Source organism: Pithys albifrons, chromosome 16 (genome assembly GCF_047495875.1).
Source record: "Pithys albifrons albifrons isolate INPA30051 chromosome 16, PitAlb_v1, whole genome shotgun sequence".
Taxonomy (NCBI): domain Eukaryota; kingdom Metazoa; phylum Chordata; class Aves; order Passeriformes; family Thamnophilidae; genus Pithys; species Pithys albifrons.
The window spans coordinates 1508601-1534348 of record NC_092473.1 but is presented as its reverse complement, the minus strand read 5'-3'; the positions used below and the strand labels follow the sequence as shown (position 1 = coordinate 1534348).

Genomic DNA, 25748 nt, shown 5'->3' with positions numbered 1-25748 from the left:
ACAGAGAGCTCGGGCACAACACTGGGACAGCAGGTGTGCCCCCACACATGTCCCAGTCTATCCCCCAACATACCTTGTCCTGGAGACACCTGCAGTGGGGGCTGGCCCCTGACCCTGCTCCGAGGCCCCCCTCTCTGAGAACAGGAGGGTTCCAGCACCGTGGGATGAGCAGGGACAGGCTGTGCCTGGCACAGCGAGATGCTCGTGGCCCTGGCACAGACAGAGACAGACCCACCGAACCTGGGTGTCAGCAAAGCCGTCGCACCTCCTCAGCCCTCTCCTCCTCCTCCTCCTCCTCGTCTCGGGGGCTATCCTTGTCCTTGCCCCGTGCTGGCGGGGGCACGGCGGGCAGCAGCGTGTGCCAGGGTGGTGCAGCTCGCGGGAAGCCCGCTCGGGCTCCGGGGAGGCTGTTGTAGTTTGGCTCCGTGGTTGCCAGGCAATGCCGAGCTCCGACTGGAAACAGCGGGAGCAGCGGGGCCGAATGCTAATCAGGGCCGCAGGAGCGATCCCGGCGCTTCCCCTCGCCAGCCAAAGCCACCGGGAGCTCCCACCCCGGGACTGAACGGCCGGCAGGGAGAGGAGAACCCCAGCTTTTAAAGCAAGCAGGAATCCACTGTCACCAAATCGTCCCCCAAAAAGGAGCTCTGGCCAAGCCAGTGAGATGGGGACATGGTTTGGTGGTGGCCAACCCTTGCCATGGCACAGAGATGCTGGTCGGTCGCTGACACAGTGGGGAGGCTGCAGCCACCCCACAGTGTGGGCTACGTGGGTCTGGGTGTGTGTCACCCTGCAAACAGCCTTCTCAACACTACTGAAACAACACCTGGAAAACCTGCACCCTGCACAGCCAGACCCTCCACCCAGCCATGGCTGAGGTCCATGGGAAAAGCTCCAGTCAATGCCATAGACAGTGGAAAACTAAGATTTCAATACCTGGGATAAAACAGTGAGGCACTAACTTTGTAGAGAGATTAACCCTTCACACACAATAAACTGGGCAGTGATCATAGTAATCATGAGCCAAAGTTACTGATTTTTAAAGCTTATTTTAAAATAGTAAATAAGGAGGAAAAGCAGAATTCCAGCAACATGTCCAAGGAATTTGGACTGGAGCAAGACCAGGAATAGGCCTATTGCCCCTGCACAGCCTTTTACCTCCTTACTCTCTTCCCAGAAGAGAACAAGACAGCACCCAGCAGGCAGATGGAGTTACACAGGTCCATCCCACCACACTGAATTTCTCTCTCCCAAGCACCCACAAAACTAAGGTGGCCATGGATCCAGAGGTCTCAAGGAAAGTGTCAGGAATCCCTGATGAATGGAAGAGAGCTTGTGGGAGGCCTTTCCAAGGGAAGGGATATCACAACATCCTGGTAAAAACTGGTTCAGAGCGCTGAGAGAGCTCAGAGCAGAACCTGGGAAGACCCTCCCAATCAGAGGTTCACTGATGGCTTGAAGAGATTAATGAGGAATCACGTAGGGAATGGGTGATGGGAGGCTGAGGGCAGGGCTGAATCTGCTGTGATGTCACACACAAAGGGACAGCAGCGTGGGCTGGGACAGTGCCACCAGCCACTGCCTCAGCCCCACTGTCCTGCAGTCTCAGTATCCCCCAGAGAAGATTTGGGAAAAGTAGCCAAGGGAAGGGCAAGATGTAAGGAAGCTGTGTGGGGCAAAGGGAACACACAGCATGGATCTTAGGGAAAATATCCTGGCACTGGGATTGAATAGGGTTTCCAGCAGGAGGGATAGAGGAGGTTTTACAATGCTCTCTAAGGAAACCAGTACAGAAGGGGCAGCTCCTGGCCTTACTTTGAGCTGGGATTGGCTTTTCTTTCCCTGCCTCTGCTTGAAAATCTGGGAACTGAAAGAAGCAGATGAGCAAAAGGTGGACTGATGTTTTCCTGTGCCTTCTGGGAGGAAAGATCAGTTCCTCCTGAACTGAGAGGGCTTTTATCTATGCAAGTAAACAATAAAAGCTCAAATGCTGGCCTGTGTGTGTGCACTGCTCTTGGATGGTCTCCAGGCTTCCAGAGCAGTGTCTGCTCGTGGCTCCTGTGCAGCAAGGCATAGATGGCAACTCCAGAGAGGCATGGCTGCAGTGGGATGGCTCAGCTCCCAAAGAAAAGTGGGAGGCCCACAGGCTCCCAGAGGGCCCCTGCTGATGCTCAGGATGCTGGGCAGCCTCTGGCCTCCCTGGGATGGGGGGAGCGGAGCATCGCCTGCTTCGGAGAGTCCCCTGTGAGCCCCAAGCCCTCAGCGTGAGTCACCTCCAGTGGGACCTGCTGCTTCTCACTTGCTCACTTCATTGATGACTCAGGGTTTAGGAAGCACAGTTTAAATCCCTTAATGAAATAATGGAGTCATTTTTATCAGCCTGTCTTTTTAAAACAAACACCTCAAGCGAGGCTTGTGCCCATCTCCACCCTTTCTTCCCAGAGACTGTGGGCATGGGCAGCACGGAGGCACCTGGTGGGGCAGGAACAGTCCCTGCTGCCCTGGCATGTGGCACTGGGCAAAGTAGATACCAAAAGCTACCAGCTTACCCTCCCCCCCCCTTCCCTCTGCTGTTCATGCTCCTGCTGCCAGCAGAGCCAGGAGAGGCAAGTGGGACATCAGGGTGCTGCCCCAGATAATGGACATGCCAGCCCTGGAAGTGTTCAAGGCCAGACTGGATGGGGCTTGGAGAACCTGGTCTAGTGAAAGGTGTCCCTGCCCATGGAATGGCACGGAATGAGAATGTCTTTAACGCCCCTTCCAACCCAAAGCATTCCATAATTCTATGATTCTGTGGCCTCAGAGCCTGGCAGTGCCCCCAGTGCCTCTGTCCCTGTGCATGTGCCTCTGAGCACCTGCCCTTTGGGGTGTGGATGGGCAGCATCTTGGGTCCATTTTCTCTGGAGAGAAACCAATCACAGGAGCAGAGACAGCAGCAGAAGGGGACACTGATGCCAAGCCCACAGTGCCTGGGTACCAGGATGTTGTCTGCCAAGGACCAGGGTTTGCAGGCCAATATGGTTAAGAAAGTGCTGTCTCGAGGTCATTGTCATTTCCATCACTATCCTCTACCTCTCCCCACACAAGGACACATGAGCTGGGCTCACACTGCCCTCACTCTGGTTAAGGGATCTCTCTGTGTGATGCTCAGAGCCCTTTGCTCTGGCAGGAGAGCCCAACTTCAATGCTGGAAGTGCCGCCTCACAGAAATCCCTGTGAGGGAAAGGGAAGACAGCAGGACACCAGTGTTCTTGAGGGTTTTAGAAAAAGAAAATCACAGAACAGGTTGAAAGGAACCTTAAAAGCTCATCTCACAACAGCCCCCTGCCAGGAGCAGGGACATCTTCCACTAGCACAGGTTGCTCCAAATTCCATCCAACCTGGCCTTGGACACTTACAGGGATGGGGCAGCCACAGCTTCTCTGGGCAACCTGTGCCAGGGCCTGGCCACCCTCACAGGGAAGGATTTCTTCCCAATATCCCACATAACTCTGCTCTCTGGCAGTGGGAAGACCTTCCTCCTTGTTCTGTCACTTCAGATCCTTGTCCAAAGTCCCTCTCCAGCTCTCCTGGAACCTTTTTAGGCACTGGAAGGAGCTTGAGATCTTCCTGGAGCCTTCTCTTCTCCAGGCTGAACACCCTTGGCTCTCCCAGCGTGGCTCCAGGGCAGAGGTACAACTAAACCAAGCTGAGCTGAGAGGCCAGCTTAGATTTACCAGCCATAAGGACCCATGCTGAGGTTCTCAAAAATCACCTCTGCCAGGGTGTAAATTGCAGCCTCCCAAAGCAGCAGTGCAACACCCAGCAGCATCTGGGCCTGTGCTGGGGCTCGTTCAGTGGCATCAAAAACAGTGGACCAGGGAGAAGATGTCTCATCTTCCTGGTGGCATTCCCAGCACTGCCCTTCCCAACCCTCCTGTGGCACAGGGTGATTGCAGGGACATGCTGGTGACAGCCCAGCTCCCTTCAGCACTGAGAAACAGGCTCCTTGTGCACATGAGTCTTTATGCAAAGTGTCAAAGACATTTGTGGGGATTCATCTCCATCTAAAACACATGATTTTCTTATGATTTCCCAAGGGCTTTGCAAACCTGTTGGCACTAGTCCAGAGGAGGACACAGGCTGGAGCCTCTCTGCTCTGGAGCAGTCTGGCAGAGCTGGGGTGTTTAGCCAGAAGAGAAGTCTCTGGGGAGACCTGAGAGCCCCTTGCAGTGCCTAAAGAGGCTCCAAGAGAGCTGGAGAGGGACTTTGGACAAGGACCTGAAGTGCCAGGACAAGAGGGAATGTCTCCCCACTACCAGAGGGCAGGGATAGATGGGATATTGGGAAGAAATTCTTCCCTGTGAGGATAGGCAGGCCCTGGCACAGGTTGGGCAGAGAAGCTGTGGCTGCCCCATCCCTGGAAGTGTCCAAGGCCAGATCGGATGGGACTTGGAGTGACCTGGGCTGGTGGAAGGTGTCCTTGTCCATGGCAGTGGGTTGGAATGAGATGGGCTTTAAGGTCCCTTCCAACACAAACAATTCCTTGATTCTCTGAATCTGGGCCAACACGTGTGCCTGAATTTGTTCACTTAATATCACTATTTAAGCACTAACTAAATAATTTTGCTATTTAAAGTCTAGATTTAAAATCTCCAGTTACACAACACAGATAACCTATCAGACCAGCTTCCCCAGGCAAACTCGTCTCCAGAGCCAGCCTTGCTGGTCCCTGGTCAGAATTAGCACAACATGCTGCAGACAGAAAAGATGAGTGATACAAAGGAGTGTGTTGAATTCCGAAATCAGCCAAGCTGGGGAGTAACAGACGCTGGGTTGGAAACAAGGATGCTCACGGAGGGGCTAAGACAGATACCTCTGTATTATTTATCTATTCCCGCCAGCAGACATCAATCCTGTTGTACTTTTCCCTCTCCTAAATGTTGCCAAGCATAATCTCAGCTCATCTTTTTTCCAGGCTATGTCCCTGGGAGAATGAAGTTATTAGTGAGGCTGAAGAAGCCTCATGCAATTATTTAAAAACTACACCAAAATAATTCCCAAAGACTGGTGGCTGCTCACAGGTGGCAGCTCTCGAAGTCATTCCAATAAAATCTGTCTCAGTAACTCCCAGAGTAATCAATGCCCACACAAATAAACCAGAGAAAACCTGAGGGATGAGTTATTTTTGCATGCTAAAAGAGGATTCTGCAAAACAAACTTGGGGGCCATCTCTGGCAGCAGGCTGTGCCCTGCCATCCTGACCTGCTCACCTGCCTCAGCATCCCTGAGCCAGGCTCCTGAGCTGGGCTGGGCACATCCCAGGGGCATTTGGGCACACAGGCAGGAGGTGCTTGGCTCCCAGGGCAGCACAGGGTTGGGGCACCAAGGCTGCACTGCCTGTCCTCCCATCCTGGCTTCCCCGCCTGGATCATGGTGGTTCTGCTCCCAGGCACAGCCATTCCTCAAGCTCTGTGTATCTGCAACATGCTGCAGTTATGAGTAATAGGGAGGTGATGCTTGACTGTCGGAAGGGGAAGAAAATTCAGAGCCTGGGATGCAAGTGGCTATTTGGAAGGAGGAGGAAGGCAATGTCAGCCCCACCCCAGTCACCAGCACACCCTGAGCATGGGCTGGAGCAGCCCAGAGCTGGGCACAACATGCTCCCCATCTCCCTCCAGCCCTCTGCTATGGGCTTGGCCAAGAAACCAAATGGCTGCAGGAATTCTGCCTCCTCCCTGGCACACATTGACTCCCCTCCATGGGATCCAGCACACATCCCACCTGCCCCCAGCAATGGACCCCTCAAACAGCCCCAACACTGCCAGTGGCCTGGGCTAAAACAGCCCTTGAACACCCCCAAAACATGAATGGAGACCAAATGAACCCTCAAATTCTCAAACCTGAATTTCAGGCTGGATGAACCAGGTTGCTTAACCAGAAACAATGGTGGTAAGTCCTGCCTCTGACATGGCTCCTAATGTGGAGAGAGCCCCAGGCCACCAGGCTGGGGGCAGCTCCGCGCCCGCAAAGCCCAGCCCAGATGGAGAGAGGATCCCACCTGTGTGCTGAAGTATGGGGGGGATCAAGGAGTAGAGAACAGGAGTGTCTGATAAAGGTTCACACAGCAAAACAAAATGTGGTGGCAGGGAAAGGATCAGGTGGGGCAGGAAGCGCTGCTCAGGTGGAAAGGCCTGGCTTGAGGACACGAGGGAGAGGGACACATTCCCCTGGGAATAAGGAAAGGGTCTTTGGTGGAAGATGGCATTTCAGCAAAGCCAAAGCACTGGTGGACCATGAGGAGCTGTGTGAGCCACCAGCATGTGCCAGCCCCAGCCTCTCACCATCGTGATCTTGCCTCCTCCTGCCTCCACTACAAAGGCTCCAAGGAGGGGATGTTGATTCCCCACAGATTTGACCCAGCCAGGGTAGGATGCCAATGGCTCCAACATGTTCGTTCTTCAGCAGTTATCTCATTCCAGGCAGCTCTGGAGCAGGAGCCTGACCCAGCTATCACACCCACCTGCAACCAGCACTGACCCTGTGCACACACACAGGGTATTGATGCACATCCAAGCTAGGCTTTGAGTCCAATGGAAGGTGAAAAACAAGCTGGAAACTAAAGGAAAGAGGTTTGGGACCATTGAGGGGGGAAGGAGAAGGGGAACATGGCTATGCACGCACAGTACACTGAAGTAATGCAGAGAAAGGAACCAAAGCCCTGCAGCCACACCCCAGCAGAGCAGCTCAACCCACACTTGAGAGCTGAAGGAGCTCCGGCAGCTGTCCCTGCCAGAGACACCACAGACCTACTGGGCAAGAGGTGCCATGTTGCAGTGGCTCCCTGGTGCCACGGCCTTGCTTAGACACCGACCTGACCCCAGCACTTCACAACGCCAGGAGTTGGGAACCACATTCAGGGCCTGAATGCTTGTCTCTGGTTGCTCATCCATCCTCACATCTAGGACCTAGGAGGGCAGACCTTGGTGTTTTTCAAGGGGCTGAAATAAAAATATAAACTGTGTTGCATGGTAAATGTGGTTGATCTTCCCCCAGAGGGTGGTGGGCACTGACCAGGCTCTCCAGGGCAGCGGGCACGGCCCCAAGGCTGCCAGAGCTCAAAGAGCATTTGTACAATGCTCTCAGGGACATGGTGGGATTCCTGAGCTATTCTGTGCAGGGCTAGGAGTCGGACTTAATGATCCTCGTGGGTGCCTTCCAGCTCAGGGTATCATGATTTTGTGGTGTCTCCAAGCCCCAGGACAGCAATGAGGTGGGCTCTCCAGGACAGCAGCCCTGTTACCAGCCCCTCACTCCAGGGCATGTCTTTGCAGCTCAGCTTGGCCCTGTCAACAGGTTGTTCTCTTCAGGGCCAGGCCAAGCTGGAGCACTGCCAAATTCCCCAACATCATTAATTCTGCTTCCTCCTCTTCCTTCTCTTTTGGAGTTCAGCCTTACAGATACACTGCACAGTGCAGCATCGACCCCCCTACACTTGTGTTGGACCAAGGAAGAAGGGAGCCAGGCTCCGGTGCTGGCACAGCTCCAGTGATCCCCCACCTCCCACATCACCTTCCACTCATCAGTTAAAGCCACGCAACTGGTCTGGCTGCAGCACAGACCCTCGCAGTGACGTTGGGTTCCTCATCAGCCGGGTAGGGAGGACCAACTCTGTCCCCACCTGCCTTCCTACAGAGGAAAAGCAGCTCTGCCAACGAGCATCTGCCAACACCCCTCATTAAACAAGTCCATTTGCACTCTGTGACTGCCTTCCCACTCTCTGGCAGCACCTCCCAACGCTTCTTTCCCCAGCTGAGCCTCTTCCCGGCTCACCCGCAACCCCCTCGCAGCTCACACCATGCTAAGGCTGACCCGAGCTCCAAAGCATTTCTTTCCCGACAGCTCATCCAGGAAACTTTGTTTTCCCCACTGCTGTTGTAGCGCCGCACGCCTGCAGGAATTCTGCCATGCACACACAGCCACGCACACACGCACAGGCTCCGTGTCAGAGTCTCCTGTGGAAGGAGCTCCCGGAGCGGCGCCGGGGCCAGCACAGCCAAACCCTGCACTTGCTGCTCCACGCAGCTCCTCCGGATGAAAGAACTTGTCAAATTGCTGGCAAAACCACTGGAGCTTGTAAACCTGCCAGCTCAACAGCACCCAGCGACGCGACACGCACGCACGGGCGTGGGCACCTGCGCTCCGTGTTTGCAATGATCCAGCCCTGCGGAGAGTCGGGGAGGGCGCGGGAGGTGCCGGGGGAGCCGCAGCCAGCGGGCTGCACAGTCACCCATCGCCAGTGCCACCCCTGGGCTGCACAGTCACCCATCGCCAGTGCCACCCCTGGGCTGCACGGTCACCCATCGCCAGTGCCACTCATGGGCTGCACAGTCACCCATCTCCAGTGCCACCTGTGGGCTGCACCATCACCCATCGCCAGTGCCACCCGTGGGCTGCACAGTCACCCATCGCCAGTGCCACCCGTGGGCTGCACCATCACCCATCTCCAGTGCCACCCATGGGCTGCACCATCACCCATCTCCAGTGCCACCCGTGGGCTGCACAGTCACCCATCGCCAGTGCCACCCGTGGGCTGCACCATCACCCATCTCCAGTGCCACCCATGGGCTGCACAGTCACCCATCGCCAGTGCCACCCCTGGGCTGCACCGTAACCCATCGACAGTGCCACTCATGGGCTGCACGGTCACCCATCGCCAGTGCCACTCAAGGGCTGCATGGTCACCCATCGCCAGTGCCACCCCTGGGCTGCACCATAACCCATCGACAGTGCCACCTGTGGGCTGCACGGTCACCCATCGCCAGTGCCACTCAAGGGCTGCATGGTCACCCATCGCCAGTGCCACCCGTGGGCTGCACAGTCACCCATCGCCAGTGCCACCCGTGAGCTGCACAGTCACCCATCACCAGTGCCACTCATGGGCTGCACAGTCACCCATCGCCAGTGCCACCAGTGCCACCCTCCACTCTCCACCTTATTTCTCCTTTCTCATGATTCCAGCCTGCAAACTATTACAGCAACTCCGAGCACGTCGGGAGGGAGCTGTGCTTGGGCTTAAGTGTTTGCAGGATCAGGGCTGAGCTGTGGAGCTGAACATGCTGCTATTTATAGCGTGAAGCCCCGAGCACGGCACGCGCTGGAGGGGAGTGTGGCTGGGTTTGTGTTCCTGCTAAAACCTGGTGGGTTTTCTTATTTTGCCTTATTTCAGGGATGTCAGCTGTCTGGTCTCATAATTGCATTCATGTGCTGCCCGGTATTTACAAATTTTTGTGTTATTTTTTAATCTTTGGGCACACCAGCTCATGGAATCAGAGTGGTTTGGGTTGGAAGGGACCTTAAAGCTCACCTTGTTCTACCTCCTTGCCACAGGCAAGGACACCTTCCACTAGACCAGGTTGCTTCAAGCCGTGTCCAACCTGGCCTTGAATGATTCCATCCTCCTACATGTTTATACTGGTTTATAGGTGAAGTTCTATATTTCATCACCAATAGAAAAAAATAAAAAAAAAAGACATGAAAAGAGGCTGGCTCTGAGTAGTCAGCTCACAGCTCCCAGGGCCTGCAGCTAATTACACCCTGTCCTCCAGCGTGTACTTCACACGCGCCCGCAGCCTGGCTGGGTGTCAGGCAGCCTGACAGCAGCTCTGCCACCAACCCTGCTAATTATAGCGTGGGGAGACAACGAGGGTGCCCTTCCTCTCCTCCCCTCCCCTGCCCTCCCTTCCTTTCCCTTCCCTTCCCATCCCCTCCCATCAGCTACTGCCTCCTCAACACAGAGGACCCAGGGCAGCAGCTCAGGCTGGGAAAGACCTTTCCTTGAGGCAACCAGGATGGGCAGCACAAGGATGAGGGTGTCCAGGACTGAGTGTCAAGGGGTGTCCAAGGGCCCTGACCACACCTTGGCAGGGAGCAGACTGACTGCCACCCCCCACCCTTTCCCCTACCCCACTAGAGAGCCAGGCTGCTGGTCCCATCCCAAGCCTAGCTACTGTCCTCCAGCCACCCCACCTCTCCTTGGAATGACCTCTGCATCTCCCTTGTCTTCTCCCTCTACCTTCACACGCCCCCCTGGCACTGGGCCAGGGATACCCTTCCACTCTATCCACAAACATGAACAGTCTGCCAGCAGGAACCAAACAGAATCCAGCCCTTGCCCAAAGCACAGAGGCCTACAGTGTTAGCATGGGTTGGAAGGGACCTTACAGCCCACCTCATCCCACCCCACTGCCATGGACAGGGACACCACTCACTCAACCAGGTTGCTCCAAGCCTCATCCAGCTTGGCCTTGGACACTTCCAGGGATGGGGCAGCCACAGCTTCTCTGGGCAACAACATCCATCCAGAGCTCAAAACACCATCAGAAAGCAGTTCTCTCTCATGCTTTTGGCTCTGAAACTGGCTCCCCAAGGTGATACAACATCTGACAAACAGTGTAAATATGAATCCCCACTCCTGGGAACGTGGCTGCCACCACAATATGCCCTTAACTGCTCTTAGCCCTGGAGGAAGAGCAGAGCTGCTTGCAGAATTACTTGCCTACCACAAAATAATGATGTTCCCCACAGCTGGCCTTTTCATCATCTTCCTCTTCCTCCTTGGTACCCAGCAGTGAGCCCAACTCACTGGGGAACCTGCTCCTGCCCTGCCCATCCCCAAGGAGCTGATAGGTCTGGACAAGCTGGGGGTTAGAGGAGGCTACAACACTCTCTTGGGGTGCTGCCTTGGCTTTATCCCAAGTCAACAGGAGCTAAAATGTGGTTCAGACAGGAAAGAGAGCAGATGTGACTTGGGGGGAGCACCTGAGTGCCTGGATAGCACTTAAGGGTCTGTGCTGAGCAACCCTTTCCCACCATCACTGAGCCAGGGTAACTCCTCTAGGCCTAAAAAGTAAAAGTGGTTCTTTTAAAAGTAGGGCTGGAAGTGTATCAACCAACCCATTTGGAGCAGCAAGTCTCTCCAAAATTAATCTGAAGCTGTGGCTACTCCATCCCTGGAAGTGTTTGAGGCCAGGTTGGACAAGGCTTGGAGCACCCTGGTCTAGTGGAAGGTGTCCCTGTCCATGGCAACGGGTGGAATGAGATGAGTTTGGAGATCCTTTCCGACCCAAACCACTGCATGATTCTAGGATAATATGCCACAGGTTTTTGGGAGCATCACCAACAACAATGCTCCTCTGTGGAGCCCTTTGTCCCCCTGCAGACCTCAGGGACAGTGACCCTGCTCTTCAGTCTCATCCTCACCTACACCCCTCTGTTTCTTGGCAGTTCTTCCAGACAGGCCCTCTCACCTGGCACTGCCCCCAGGCCTGAAAATGGCTTCAGGAAAGCTGGAAGAAGGAAGGAGGGATACTGGGAGAGCCCAGGTGCCCCAAGAGCCCACAGGAAAACAAGCCCAGGGAATGAAGCCCACACTGGAACCGCTCAGCACACTCAGGGGTTGGAGGCTGAATTTGCATCCCATGGCAGTGCCAGGGAAAGCTGGAAAAGGAGCATCTTTGGAAGGTGAGGCCAATGCCAGAGGTGGCAGAGCAGGGTTGTGAGAAATGTCTATACCTCTAAAAATACTTAAGCAGCAAAAAACTTACAAGAACTTTATGCAGATTGTGGATGAGGCTTTAAGAAGAAAAAGGCCCTTGAGCTTTGCACATTTCTCTTGGAAAAGCCTTTCTTGAGGGATGGCGGCACCAGTTCAGTCCTGGCCACCCACTTCTCATCCAGACAGGAGAGACGAAGGAGCCAGGGGATGAGAATAGCCCTCCATCCCCCAAAGCACACAGCTTCCCCCAAAAACCACCCCAGCTGGTAGTAAGGTTGGGATCAGCACACAAGATGGGCACAGAGATGACCTTGCCAAGTTCCCCAGGCCCACCTGGAAAGGGTGGAAAGGGGCAGGCCAGTCCCTCACTGCTCTTGCAACTGCATCCATACCTCAGCTCTCAGACAGGCTCCAGCCAGCCAAGCACCACCAAATATTTAGGAATCAAACTCCATAAAGGAAGCACAAGACACACTACAGAATAAATTGAGTACATTAGAAAAAGCCCAGAGGGGGAAAATAGATTTTTGGAACGTGTTCTCAATCTCATTAATTGGGAAGACAGCCTTGGAGGGGAAAAAAATGATTATATTCCTCCCCAAACCATTATCCGCTCTTCAGAGTGTATCATATGAAAACAGTTATATAAAAGAATAAATTATATTTGGAATGGCAAGAACCCCAGAATAAAGCTAGGAACTCTGATGTTCCCATATAAAGATAGGAGACAGTTATCTGTTCCAAATTTTCCAGTTTTCTGCTGTGCCAATTCAAATTCACTACATACCAGCATGGCCATATAAAGGGGACTCCACCCATGTGAGCTTGGAACAAGCAATAATCCCCCAAACTATCAATTTAATGTATGGGGATACAAACTGAGGGAAGAATGCAGTCCCAGAAGGAGCACTCCATTAATGACATGGCACAAGGCTCCGGAACGTGCACAGGAATATCTATTTACAGTGACTTTTGCAGTGCAAGGCCGGATCTGAAACTGAGGTTTCTGCACGCAGACACTGTCCACAGAGAAAATTAAATGTCCAGTTCGAGGTCCAATGTGAACTTTATTTTTTCTTTTATTTTCTACTACAACTTCAGTGTCACGTTTCTTGGGGCTGGCATTAGGAAATCATCTCTTCCTTGAAGGGTTTTAATTAATTAATAAATTAATATTATCCTGAGCAGCAGAGGAGTGAGGATGGTTCAGGGTTGGTGCCAGGCAGGGTCCTCCTCTCAGCCTGACCCCCGGTGGAGATGCTCCATTCCCATCCTGACATACAGCACCCAAACACACAGGTACCCACTATCCCAAGCTCTCCCTCACCCTGCACGGTATCCAAGGGGGATAAAAATCCTCCTTTTTCACAGATTTCTGCAGAGGCAGCACAGCACTGGGAACTGGGATGCTGTCAGCATGTTAGGGCCGGTGTGGGATCAGGCACTGCAGTGAGGGGCAGGGGATGCAGCACACACGAGGGAGGGTGTGATCCCATGTCTGACCACCCACTCACAGTCCCCACTGAATGGGTTGTCACATCTGAAACCACACAAAGAGCTGGTTCCTTGTCTAAACCATACAAACAATATATAAAGTTCAGGTGGGATCTTTCCAAGTTTCCCCTCCTGCATGGAGTTCCTATGAAGAAGACCAAAGGGGTGCCCCAGCAGCTCCAAAAGCCTCCCACCAGTCCTGTAGAGCTCTCCACAAACAGCATGAGGTGAGGAGATGGGAAGGATGGCTAGGAGATGGGAATGAGGTCTAGGGGATGGGAACCATGGCTAGAGCTCATCTTTTAACAGTTTTTAAACCAGTCAAGGGCTAGGCTTCAGAGGCCCCTTGTCACTGGTCTGAACCATCCCTGGAAGTGTCCAAGGCCAGGCTGGACAGGGCTTGAAGCAACCTGCTCTAGTAGAAGGTGTCCTGGCCCATGGCAGGGGGTGGAACAGGATGAGCTTTAAGGTCCCTTCCAACCCAAACCACTCCATGATTCTATGAAGCAGAAGCCTGAAGAAAAAAATACTTATTTTCTCCAGCTCTACCAATCAAATAAAAATCATAAAAAACAAAACCAAAAAAACCCAAACCTAAAAGTTAAGAACCTTCCAGAAACTGCTTCTGTTCATGCCCTGAGACTGTGACAAGTACCTGCAGCACCATGTCCGAGTTGCCCCCGTGCCCACCAGAGCCAGCACGCGCCCTGGAAGGCAGCTGGCAGCGAGCCCTGTCCAAGGCATGGGGATGGATACGCAGATAAACCAGGGCAGAGGAGTTTCCATCCAGGCCAGACAGTGACTAAGAGACGGCATTAATTTGTTACTCAGCCAAAGTCAAACTTTTCAGACCAAGAAGAGCCAAACGGTCGTTCCAAGTGAAAAAATGCTGCAGGATGCATTCCTTTGCCCTGTCCCAGGAATACCCAGGGATTCATGATTTCAGGACAGAGCTGACAGCTCTTTCATATATCACTAAGAATAACAAACTGAACTTTCTGTTTTTCTTTTCATTCCCCAAATGCTCTTTACTGGTCGCAACAAGCCGCGCGTCATGTTCACGCAGCGCCTGGGGAGGTGGGGGCTGGACGAGCTCCATGGGCTCTTACTGCAGCAGATCAAGAGCCCACAGAAAACAGAAAGTTGTTTTCCTGGCAATGCTGCTGTGAGCATGAAGAATGGAGTGTGTGTGAGGGAGCATCCACCTTCCAGCCCTTCCTGGATTCAACGTGGAGGCCCGTGGGAGCTTCACCCAGGGGCGTGACACTGACAACACAAAGAGGATGAACCCTTTGGAGCTTGGAATCCCAATCTCTTTGGAATCTGATAACCTGCTCCAACACCTGTGGCTTCTGCACTGCCTGGCTGGGACAGTCCCCACAACACAGGCAAGTACAGGGGGTCACCTCTGTGTCAGGGTGCAGGGACCCACATGCCCAGGGACAGCAGCCCAACACCTTGCTGCAGAGCCCAGTAACCCCAGCACCACACAGAGGGTGGAGGATATCACCAGAACCTATCACACAATAGCTTTTTCATTTATTTTGCCTTTTTGGGCCTCTAGAAAATGGACTCATCCAATGTCATAGCAGGATGGTGGCAGTTCTGCCCAGGAAATGCAGGGAGAGGCATCCCCAGCCCCCTGGTGCTGCAGCCCTTCTGTCCCCAGGCTGAGGCTGCAAGGCCTGGGGCACCACAGGGGCCCTGGAATGCCCCACACCACTACAAAGCATTTGTTTCACCAGACAAAGGAGGTTTCACCTCCTCAAGCTGCAGAGCTCCACACAAACCCACTGCCACAGCCACCACATTCAGCTCCATCCAAAACACCAGCTTAGGGAACCAAGAGCAGAACAGATGTCCATGATGTGATACAGCCTTGGTAGATCCTTGCAGAGAGTACAGGTCATATCATACCCACAGCTCCTTTCATACAACCAATGCTGCTGTCTCACAGTAGGTCAGGCTGGAGCTCTGCAGAGCTCTGAGCCCCAGGATCCTTCTGAAAAGCTTCATAACCAGCTTCATGGAGGTTCCATGATCCAGAGCTCTCAGCCCCGGCATCCCCATCCTGAAAAGCTTCAAAACCAGCTCTGCTGAAGTTCCACGCTCCAGAGCTCCAAATCAAACTCCCCACTGCCACCAGCATGAAAGCTGGTACCATGCACTACTGTCTGCCCCTTTTGGAACCCAAAGAGTCCCCTCTCCTCCATCCCTTGGGACCTGAGAATCAGTTTTAGCCCATAATCAAACAAGTTTAAGGAATCCCTGTGAGGCAGTGGGGTGATGATGGGAGTGCTCAAAGAGGCCCCAGCCCCAGTGAGGACCTCTATGGCAGGGTGCTGTCACCTAAGGGACAGTGTGGTGACAGTCCTCACACCCCCAAGGACGTGGACACCACGGAGACAGGTGATGTGCTGACTCCTCCTGATCCCCAGTAAAATCCCCACCAATTCCAGCCAGGTAAGAGCCCCGTGAGGGAGGGCAGCTGAGCCCAGCAGCCACGGGCAAGGCGACAGGCACGCGAAGAGGCAGCTCTTACGTTCAGGCAGGGCATCCTCCCGTGGCAGGTGAGGGACGTTGGCAGGGCTGTGCCCAAACACAGCGGCCGCTCGGGTGGCAGGTGACACATTCTGTGTGCAAAAGGCACATCTCCAACCTGCTGGGGCTTTCAGGGCTGGGCAGGGCTCGTGCTCCTCCTCCTGCCACCCACAGCTCTTCCCTGTTAAACCTACTCCTGGGTCCCCACCCTGTGGCTCCTGCCCATGTCCTCACGCTCACCCCATCCCGCCAGCTTCTGCCCAACTCCAGTGGGTATGGGGAACCCTCCAAAACTAGGTAGGTACTGGGCCAAATCCACACCCTACTCAGCCCTGGCTCAGAGCCACGACAGCTCAGGGCCAGCTGCCACAATGCTACTGGAGAGGTCCCTCCTCCAGCATGTTCCTCTTCCAGCACAGGGATCCTCTCACACAAGGGTCTGGGTAATGGTCACCACTGCACCCCAAAAGGCAGCAGCCCCCCAGGCTGCTCGCTGAGCCCATCTGGCCTTCTGGCCTTCAGCACAGCCAGTGCCACGATGTCTTCATGAACCACGTGAAAAAAATACCTCCCTTGAATTCATTTTAGCTTTTTCCCCAGCAAATCTCTTTGGTTACTCCCTAGTTTGATGTGAAGTCACTCACCATCTCTGTAGTGCTGAGAGCTGCACAGAGGGCCCTGCTTCTTTGCTACCCTTCTCCTCTTCGTTTTCCTTCTCCTCTCCTCCTTGTCCTCCTCCCCTTCCTCCTGGCTGGGCTCTCCCTGCCGAGAGGGCAGCAGCCTATTCCGAGATTCCTATCCGGCCGCCCACAGCCTCTCCCAACAATTACAGGCCTCTGTGGCTCTCCCAGGTAAGCAGCAATGACAGACCTCGAGGCAACTTCCATGGAAATGTCTGTTTAGAGGCAGATTTCCCTGCCCCTGCCACCTCCTGCCTGGAAAGGAGCATCCTGCACACACTGATAGCGTGATGATCCCGAAAAACTGGGTGGAGGGCAGCAAAATGGCATCAACCAGTCCCTAGAAATCAAGGGTATGGGTATTTCCTAGGGATCCTGCATCACTCCAGCATCCCCATCCCCAATCTCATGGCTCCTTTCCAGTACGGACAGATCTGTGGGGCTGGAGTGGCCACCCCAAAAGCTGGAACCAGCCCAGGCCTCGCATGAGCCCACCATTTGCAAAGATAAAGTGATCCTTTAATGCCACATCCAAAAGTTACTGGTGAAAACCTTCAGGCCAATGTTTGCAGGGACACTCAGGCTGTGGGTGCTGGGGCACTGGGATGGGCAGAGCAGGGTACACGCACCTGAGCTCGGGGTACAGCTGGACCCTGAAGAGGCACAGCCCCGGGGAGCTGGTGGCAGGGGGGGACATGTTTCATGTACTGTGGCTCTCATGAAACCCTCACTTCACCTCTGACCTCTTGGATGCCATCACCATGAAAGCCCAGAACCCCCATCGGAAGGGCAGAGCTGGGAAGTCCCAATTCCAGCAGACACCAAGCCTACACTGCTGATAGAAACTGCTTGTACGGGGCAAGGCAAGCTCACAGCTCATCCCCCTGCAAACCTCTCCATACTCCACAAGGAATAAATGACCTTGTTCCCCCTGTCCCACAGGAGCTAAAGATCCCATCACCCCTCCCCTTGCCTTACCCTGGTGTGACTGCCAGCCCTGCCCAGCAGCACCAGCCCTGCTGGATTAAAGCTTAGTGCAAACTCACCCCACCTTCTCTCTGCTCTCAAGACAGCAGCCTCTGACTTCAGGAAGGGCTTGTGCCTTCCACAGGGTTCCCTGTTTCCCACAGTCTGTCCCATAAAAGTCCTCACACCTCCCTGCCAAGGAGGACAATGAGTAACCCCAGCCCTGTCCATCCTCTCCAAGGAGTTCCTGGGCCACTTGCCATTGTTCTGCCAGTGTATTTTAGGGGCACGTGGCACACAGGCACCTCAGGGAGGATGCAGGAACCTCTGGTCCAGCACAAACCTGTGGCAAGAGAACAGCACCCTAATCTCACTGGCCACAAGTGCCCACTGAGCACCTTTCATTGATGGAGAGAATCATTTTCAAATAAATTGAAGCACAGGTCTTCAGGAAGGGTGAGGAGGGAAAAGGCAGAGGATGAACTGACTGAACTGGGATAAAGATGCTCCTGCATCCAACAGCCAAGACCTCGACAGGAGTTTGGGTTAAAGCCTCTGATCTTCACTGGTATTTCATCCCTGGGTACTGTGTAGTCACATGGCCTGGGACAGTTGCTGCCCAAAGCCAGTTTTAACCCAAATAACATTAAAAAGGTATTTCAGAGATTAAATGACCTGGCAAGCCACAGGCACAGACAGGGATGGCGAACTCATGGTCTGTGTCACAAGAGGGGTGTGACCACATGGCTCTCCTGGCACTCAGCCCACGTGCCTCAGTTTCCCCAGGTACAGCAACACCCAGTTCCTGCAGGGCAGCAGAGGTCAGGTACATATCACAGAATCCTGGGATCACAAAACAGTTTGGGTTGGGAGGGACCTTAAAGCTCATCTCATTCCAAGCCCCTGCCATCCACTAGACCAGGCTGATCCAAGCCCTGTCCAACCTGGCCTTGGACACTCCCAGGGATGGGGCAGCCACAGCTTCTCTGTGCCAGGGCCTGCCCACCCTCACAGCCAAGAATTTCTTCTCAATATCCAGTCTAAACCTATTCTCTCTCAGTTCAAAGCCATTCCCCCTTATCCTATTGCTACATACCCTTACAAATATATATATACACACACCCACACACATATTATATATATAATATTTGTATTTCATGTTTAATAGTGCCATTTCCAGGACTGCTCCCATGGGAAGCACAGCCCTGTGCTGCTTTGGCTGGGGCTGGGATGCACAGGCAGGAGGAAGGCAAGCCATGGCCCTGGGGGTCTGCTGCAATCAGGCAGCATTTCAGCTGTTGGGAGGAAAGAAATTAAAGAAATAAATCGTATTTTGTTCATGCTTGGTGAACGCTCTCCAGAGAGTCATGATGAAACTGTGCATATGCTTTTGCAGGCAGGAGACAGTGGTGTGGGAGTCACAGGCTGGTCCCAGCGTGGCACAGGGGTGTGGGTGCTCACAGCAGGAGCAGGATGGATGCTGTGGGGCTGGGAGGGGTGAAGACAGGGATGTCAGAGCACAATGGGGCGATGGGGGGTAAGGCACTGGATTTGCTGTGCAAGAAAAGCTGGGCTGAGGTGGGATGGTGAAAGAGGAGCTGGGGGAGGAGAGGGAAGGGGCAGTCTGAGCCCCATGGGCGGCACGGAAAGGGGCAGCAGAAAAGTCCTTCACAGAGCAGACCCTGCCCGAGTGCCAGGGTGGCACTGCTGTGGCTGAGGGATCACCTGACCCCCAGCCTGTCCCGTGCCCTCCAGAACCATCCAGCTGGGAGCATCCTGACACCTCGGGATTCCTACAGCAGCAGAGCGGGCACAGCCACCCACTGCAAAAATGAATTGGGAAAGGCAGTTTTGGGGCAAAAGGGCCTTTTTTGGAGAGAAGGGGACAGGAGAGAAAAAAAAAAGACAAAAAACTGCTGTGTAAGAGATGAAGGCGGGGGGGGAAATGTTGAAAAAAAATCCCTGGGGAATTGTGGAGAAGAAGAAAGAGCGTAAGCATGCCAGGCGAGCCGGAGCGAGAGCCAGGGAGCAGGAAGCGCCTAACTAGGATGGAGACAGAGATACTACAGAACCGTGGTGACGTCATGGCGGAGCCGCAGCGGTTTCCAAAACAACTCCAAACTCCAGCGCCCGGAGAGGGAGTGAGCAAGGCAGCGGAGACGAGATGGGGCTCGGAGTGAGCTGGAACAGAAGCTGCGGGAGGCTGCGGAGCTGAGCCTGCCCCGGCTCCCCGGCGGCTCGCACTGGCGGGACGGGCTCTGGGGAGCCGCCACGGAGACAGAGGTTATTGTAGAGCCAGGCAGCATCAGAAAGGAAATTCCTGAGGGTGTTTTCCTAATTGACACGTACAATGAAGTTACAGTCCCCTAAAGCCCCTTGCTGCAAGGAGGTGAATGCTGGATGCTCCCAAAAGCAAAGCCAAGGAGTGAGCAACAGCAGAGCCAGCGACCCAGAGGAAATAAATCTGCACTAAATGGGAACCACACACGGAGAGCAGTCCCGATGGCAGCGGGTGGCTCTGCCCCAGCCTGCTCGGATTAGAGGGTTTGTGGCTGTGCCCGCCGCGGGGAGCCCGGCCAAGGTGGCTGGGGCGGCTCAGAGCTCTGGGCACAGGGTGGGGAACAAACCGAGGGAAGGCAGAGCAAACCCCTGGGGTCAGGCTGTGATGCTCCTCACACAGGGCTTGTGATGTGGGGTCCCAGCCCACCCCACAGCCCAGAGCTGGCTGAGGATGAGGATCCCTGTGGATGACCCTTGAGGGTGACTCAACCGCCTCAGGGACTCTCAACAGGGACTTTTCTTGGCTTTGTGGACAACCTGGTGACCAAGCAGCTCCTCACCCACAGAAGGGAGTGAATTCATGCTTTTTTCAGGCAGAGAGCTTGTTTCAGTCAGCGAGAGTCTGGCACAGACCTCTGCATCCTTTTGGAGTCTGTACAGGACCCAGCTATCAAGGACAAACAGCCCAACTTCTAGGAAGTCCTTCTGGAAGAGATTTGTCTGCCAGGACAGTGCCAGACAGATGGGAGAATCCCATCTTGATGCCTTCATTCGCATCTCCCCTTACAATACTGCCAGAGCTCAGAGACTGGCACGGCAAATGCTCCATGGCTGGAATGCCTGTGGAAACACCTGTGGACCCTTTGGTGAGGGTGACCTGAGCACACACTCACACCACCTCGGTCCAGCTGAGCCTGGTCAGTCCCAACCCTCCTGCCACACTGTGTTCCTGTGGCCCCCACATCCCCATCCTTCTGATGGCCCCAAAGGCAGCCAAGATATCCAGATTGGTGCTCCTGGCACAACACACGTGGCATGGGGTTGTTTACTATGTGTGTCCTCCAAGATCAGAGCTAGCTAGCACTTCACAAACTGCCCTCCCATCATTCCTCTTATGCCTGCAAGTTTGGCAAAGCTTTGACTTTTCCTGTCTCCCTCATGCCAGGTGTGTTCCTGCCATGGGCTGCAGGCAGTTGTGGAGGTTGTCTGCTGCCTGTCTCGCCAGAGCCAAGCCCAAGGCAGCCTCTGGGTGCTCCCACACCTTTGCTCTCCCAGCTTCACCTCCTGCCAAGCTGGACCCCAGGTGCTGTTCATGATCCCAGAACTGTGTTAACTGGCAAAGTTGTAACTGGGGCTGTCCTGGGGCTGGGGCTGATCCTGGGAGTGTGGTATCCTGCAGCAAACCCTGGATCCTGCTGGGACACAAGGCTGCCCACTGTAACCTCCACATGTGATGAACCCGCTTGGTCTCAGTGCTGTCCTACTGCCCTCATGGCTTTTCCCAAAGGATGCAGCGTGCAGGGAACACTGCCAAGGAGGAGGGGTGTCAGGACACACCTGCAGGCTGCTGGATGGTCTGGGGTGGGGAAGGGGCTCCCAGCCTTGTGCCACACACCAAGAGGGTTGTGCAGGACACAGTCATCACTCTGCCTCCAGAGCTGTGACAAGCAGCAGGAGGGCACACACAGCACTCGGCAGGTTTGGCCACAGGCCCACTGTGCAAACTTCATCCCTGTGCCCAGGGAAATCCTTGGGAAGGCAGCGAGACCCCTGAGCAGGCAAGAGAGGGGATTGCTAGGATGGAGCAATGCAGGACCACCAGGAGATGCCCTCAGTGCCAGCATGGCCGTGCCCCCTCTGCACAGCCTGAGTGGCTCAGAGCTGGCAGCACCTGGAGCAGGTTGGCCACCAGCAGCAGCCCCTGCCTGTCACTCTCCCCGCGGGCCCCTTCCCGGCTCACTGGTTAAATCCCACCAAGGCTGCTTTCCTGCCCGGGGGCGAGGAGAGCCTGACTCACCCACTAGAAGGAATTAATGAGCGAGCAGAGGAGCCGGGCTCATCCCAAGCACCCGGCAGCGTGAATCACCGCTCCGACTGCCGCCTGTATTGTTCCAGCGCTGAGTCAGTGCCGCTGCGCAGGTTAACGAGGGGAGGAATGAAAAGTTATGGCCTGTGAAATGCAGCAGCACTGAGAAATTAAAAAAGAAGTGCTGCTGTAAGCAAGCTAATAAGGCTACCCACGGAGTCCCAGAAAAGCAGTGCTCTGGGCTCCAGCTCCCCCCAGCAGAGATCCAACCCTCCAGCCCCCGTTGCAGGCAGGCTCACAACCCCCAGCACGGGCAGCAAGCTTGGCAGCAGCAGTTTGCTTTCTGCTTAAAAGCTGACACCTCTGTATTTATCGTTTTTTATGTACAGTGTTAATTGGATGATGTGGTCTGGTTGTTCCTCCCACCCTGGCTGGGCTGCACGTGCACTGCACACACACAGCCCATGCCTTCCCCATCCCTGGAAGTGTCCAAGGCCAGGCTGGAAGGGCCTTGGAGCAACCTGGGCTGGTGGAAGGTGTCCTGCCCATGGCAGGGAGGTGGAATGGGATGGGCCTTTTCAACACAAACCATTCTGTGATTCTATTCACAAGTGCTCCCAAACTCACAGCCCTGATCTGTTGCTTCCTCCATAAGTATAAGATGAGATTTTGAAGGATCAGGAAAACAGTAACTCCCGGAGCAAGTTATCAAGGCAGGGGTGTCCAATTCTGGGCCCCCACTGCAAGAGAGACACAAAGGGACTGGAGCATGTCCAGGGCAGGGAATGGAGCTGAGGAAGGGGCTGGAGCAGCAGGAGCAGCTGAGGGAGTTGAGGGGGCTCAGCCTGCAGAAAATGAGGCTCAGGGGGGACCTTCTCACTCTCTACAACTCCCTGACAGGAGCGGGGAGCTGGAGGGGGTCAGGCTCTGCTCCAGGGAACAAGGGACAGAACAAGAGGAAACAGCCTCAAGCCATGCCAGGGGAGGTTTGGGTTGGATATCAGGAAGAATTTCTTCATGCAAAGAAAGGGTTGTCAGGCATTGGAAGGGGCTGCCCAGGGCAGTGCCGGAGTCCCCATCCCTGGAGGTGTTCAAGGAATGGCTGGACATGGCACTCAGTGCTCTGGGCTGGTTGACAAGGTGGGGATTGGTCACAGGTTGGACTTGATGATCTGGGAGATCTTTTCCAACCTAAAGGATTCTGTGAACCCCACTTCTCAAACCCTGCAGCTCCTCTCCAGCTGCCACGCTGCCAGAGCTCTCTGTCTCTCCCAGGTAAGGAGAAAGTCCTGCCCACTCTTCCAGAGTGTCCCAGCCCTGATTTCCCACCACAGAACTGCTCCTACCATACAGCAATGCCTCACCAATGTGAACAGCAACCACATGCTGGGCCTTGCAAAATAAATCACATTTCACCTCAAAATGAAGCAAGAGCCTCCTGCACTCAAACTGCCACAACATCCTGCTTTCTGAGCATCTCGGCTTCTTTTAGGGTCCTCGTTCACCCACAAACCACACACTTGGCAGCCTGGAAAGTACTTAGCTGATACACAGGACACAAAAGGTTGGACAAATAAGGGACCAGAACCTGGCTTCATGGAGCACAGATGTGGAAATCAGCTTGGGAAAAAGGGGCAGCTGCAGGTCTGTCCTTAAACATGGAATTACAAACATGAGCTCTGCCCTAAGTGCCTCTTTCTGATCATATCACCCCCAAATGAGTCTCATCCTCCTCTGACACCACTTAATGACTGGGCTTTGAAGATGCTGCATGGCAGCAAGTTCTGCAGGTTAATGCCTGCTGGATAAGGGAGCACTTCCCTGCAGCAATGCTTGCCTCCTTCCTCCCAGACTTGTGTAATGTCCTTCTGCCCAAGGGAAAGACCAAGTGCTCAAAGGACACACTGTGACTCACAGCATCATCCTACAACCATCAACTCCACCGTCCTCAGACTCCAGTGCAGCTGTGGGAGCCCTGAGTGCTGCCAGCAGCCCACCCTTCACCCCCCTGTGACCACAGTCACCCTCTGGCTGACCAAGGTGGTGGTGGGCAGGTCTCACAGGAACACAGCGTGAAGCCCACTTGTCCATCATCCAACCCAGCGTCATCCAATCTTCAACCACACTAATCTCTATGAACCATCAACTCAAAACAAAACAAAATCCAACCAAAAATCCTGGTGAGCACCAGGTTACGTCTGTTTGCTCTTACAAGGATCTAATTCAGGTCTAATAGGACAGTTATTATTATATATTAAATGAGTGGCAATTGATTATTAAGGGTGTATTCATTGGACCTGAGCAGATGGGTAATCAGATACCTGGCTATTACATAGCTGTGAAACCACACTGAATATGCTTCTAATGACCAACTGATATTTACTTAACATTCAATATCCATCACTAGGAAAGGTCTCTCTAGATTTAATAAGCCTCTGTTATTTTATGTTTAATTAAATACCATGCACTATTAAAAACATATTTAACTGAGGTCGAAACCAGTAAAAACTGTATCTTATAACACAGCTGCTAAACCTCAAATATCTTCTTAATGATTAATTGGGATTTAGCACATGATCGCTGTCCTACTGAGAGCGGATGGAAAGCGGAAGCCCAACGAGTCAGGGACCAAAGTGCTTTGCTTCTGCAAACAATTCTGCTGGTTAAATACTTTGGCTAATAAAAGTCAAACAGAGCAGTGGGAGCCTCAGCTCCTACGTCACCCGACTTTGGAAAATTCAGAATGCACCACAGTCACTTCCACAGGGCCAGGCAATTCACATGGCTGTGCAGGGAGCTGGGACCACTGTCCTCCTGTGCTCAGAGATCTGGGCACCACAGGAACATCCCTGCAGGCCAGGACACCACCAGACCTTTGCAGGGCTGCTGTGCCCCAGCTGCGATGCAGAAGTTCTGGAGCAGTGGGCTGAGGCATTCCAGGAGGGATTGTCAATGACATTCCACCTGCTTGGGCTGACCAGCTGTGGTTGTTCAGTGGTCCATCCACCCACCAGCTTCCCCAGCAGAAACCAACACTGTCTGAAGAAGCTGAAGACAGATTTCATAGAATCATAGAATGGTTTGGGTTGAAAGGGCCTTAAAAACTCATATTGTTTCAACTCCCTGCCATGGAGAGGGACACCTTCCACCAGCCCAGGTTGCTCCAAGCCCCATCCAACCTGGCCTTGGACGCTTCCAGGGATGGGGCAGCCACAGCTTCTCTGGGAAATCTGTTTGCCATAATAGTCCAAAACCTTGATGTTAAAAATAACGAGACCAGCACCACACACCATGTGTCACCTTCACCACTAGGCAGCTGATGGGGTAAAAGGACCTCTTGGCAAGGGGCAATAAGCTCGAGCAGAGAGAAGTCCAAAGCATGTCAGTGCTTAGAAAAAAGCCATTCCACCTCAGTGACCTCCTGCAAGAGGATTTATTTTTATTGTTTTTGTTTTGAAAGGCCTTGAAAGCAAAATCTGATACTAGCAAAGTATTAAATATAGCAGCACATACCCACACAGATTGCACAAGAAAACAACTTAAGAATAGAAACAGCAAGAATGTCTATAAATCCCGAGAAAAATACCAGGAGATGAAAGCCAAGAGGGTCCTTTCTTTCTGGTTTTCCCCTCCCAGCCTCAGGAATGTTGGGGAAATTGGGGTTAGACAGTGGGCTGCATGCTTTGGTCCTGGGAAATGAGTCAGGAGCCTGGAACGTGCGTTCAGAACCAGGAATGCCAGGGCAACCCTGGGCTATGAGCTCATGGGCTTCCTCAGGGGCACCCTGATGTGTCAGACCTGTGTTTGTGGGGCACTGAGGGAGCGTCACAAGGGAGCTGCTGGATGGGGCTGGAGGCAACCAAAGCTCTTCCCCAAAGTCATCTCCCAAGAATGAATCATCACCCTGTCATGAATGACATACCAAAGGAATAAGAAAACGTTCCTGATGTCTGACAAGACAGTGCTATGCACGAGAGGGGCTCTAAATACCTACATGGAGAAGATGTCTTTGGAGGAAAACCTTGGTGCTATTCAGTGTTTCTGAAAACAAAAGAGTCTTTGGGATGGTTTAGGTAGGAAAGGCCTTACAGCTCATCTCATTCCACCCCCTGCCATGGACAGGGACACCTTCCACCAGCCCAGGTTGCTCCAAGCCCTGTCCAACCTGGACACTTCCAGGAATGGGGCAGCGACAGCTTCTCTGGGGAAGAAGAACAAGTCTTTTCAT

The 25748-nt window shown here is 53.8% G+C and overlaps 1 protein-coding gene across 6 annotated transcripts in view; it reads right to left on the bottom strand.

Moving 5' to 3' along the window:
* Positions 1-25748, bottom strand: part of LOC139679499 (ankyrin repeat and fibronectin type-III domain-containing protein 1-like) — a 262772-nt gene that overhangs the window by 76835 nt on the left and 160189 nt on the right. The window contains exon 1 of one of the 6 annotated variants that reach the window (XM_071571292.1): positions 15570-15641. The exons of 3 other annotated variants lie outside the window; for them this stretch is intronic. In XM_071571292.1, coding sequence (XP_071427393.1) covers positions 15570-15584 — 15 coding nt within the window. In that variant the 5' untranslated portion in view covers positions 15585-15641. Of the gene's footprint in view, positions 1-235; positions 279-15569; positions 15642-25748 lie in introns of those variants that run through there. 2 more of the 6 variants (XM_071571298.1, XM_071571297.1) reach the window with 2 other exon arrangements.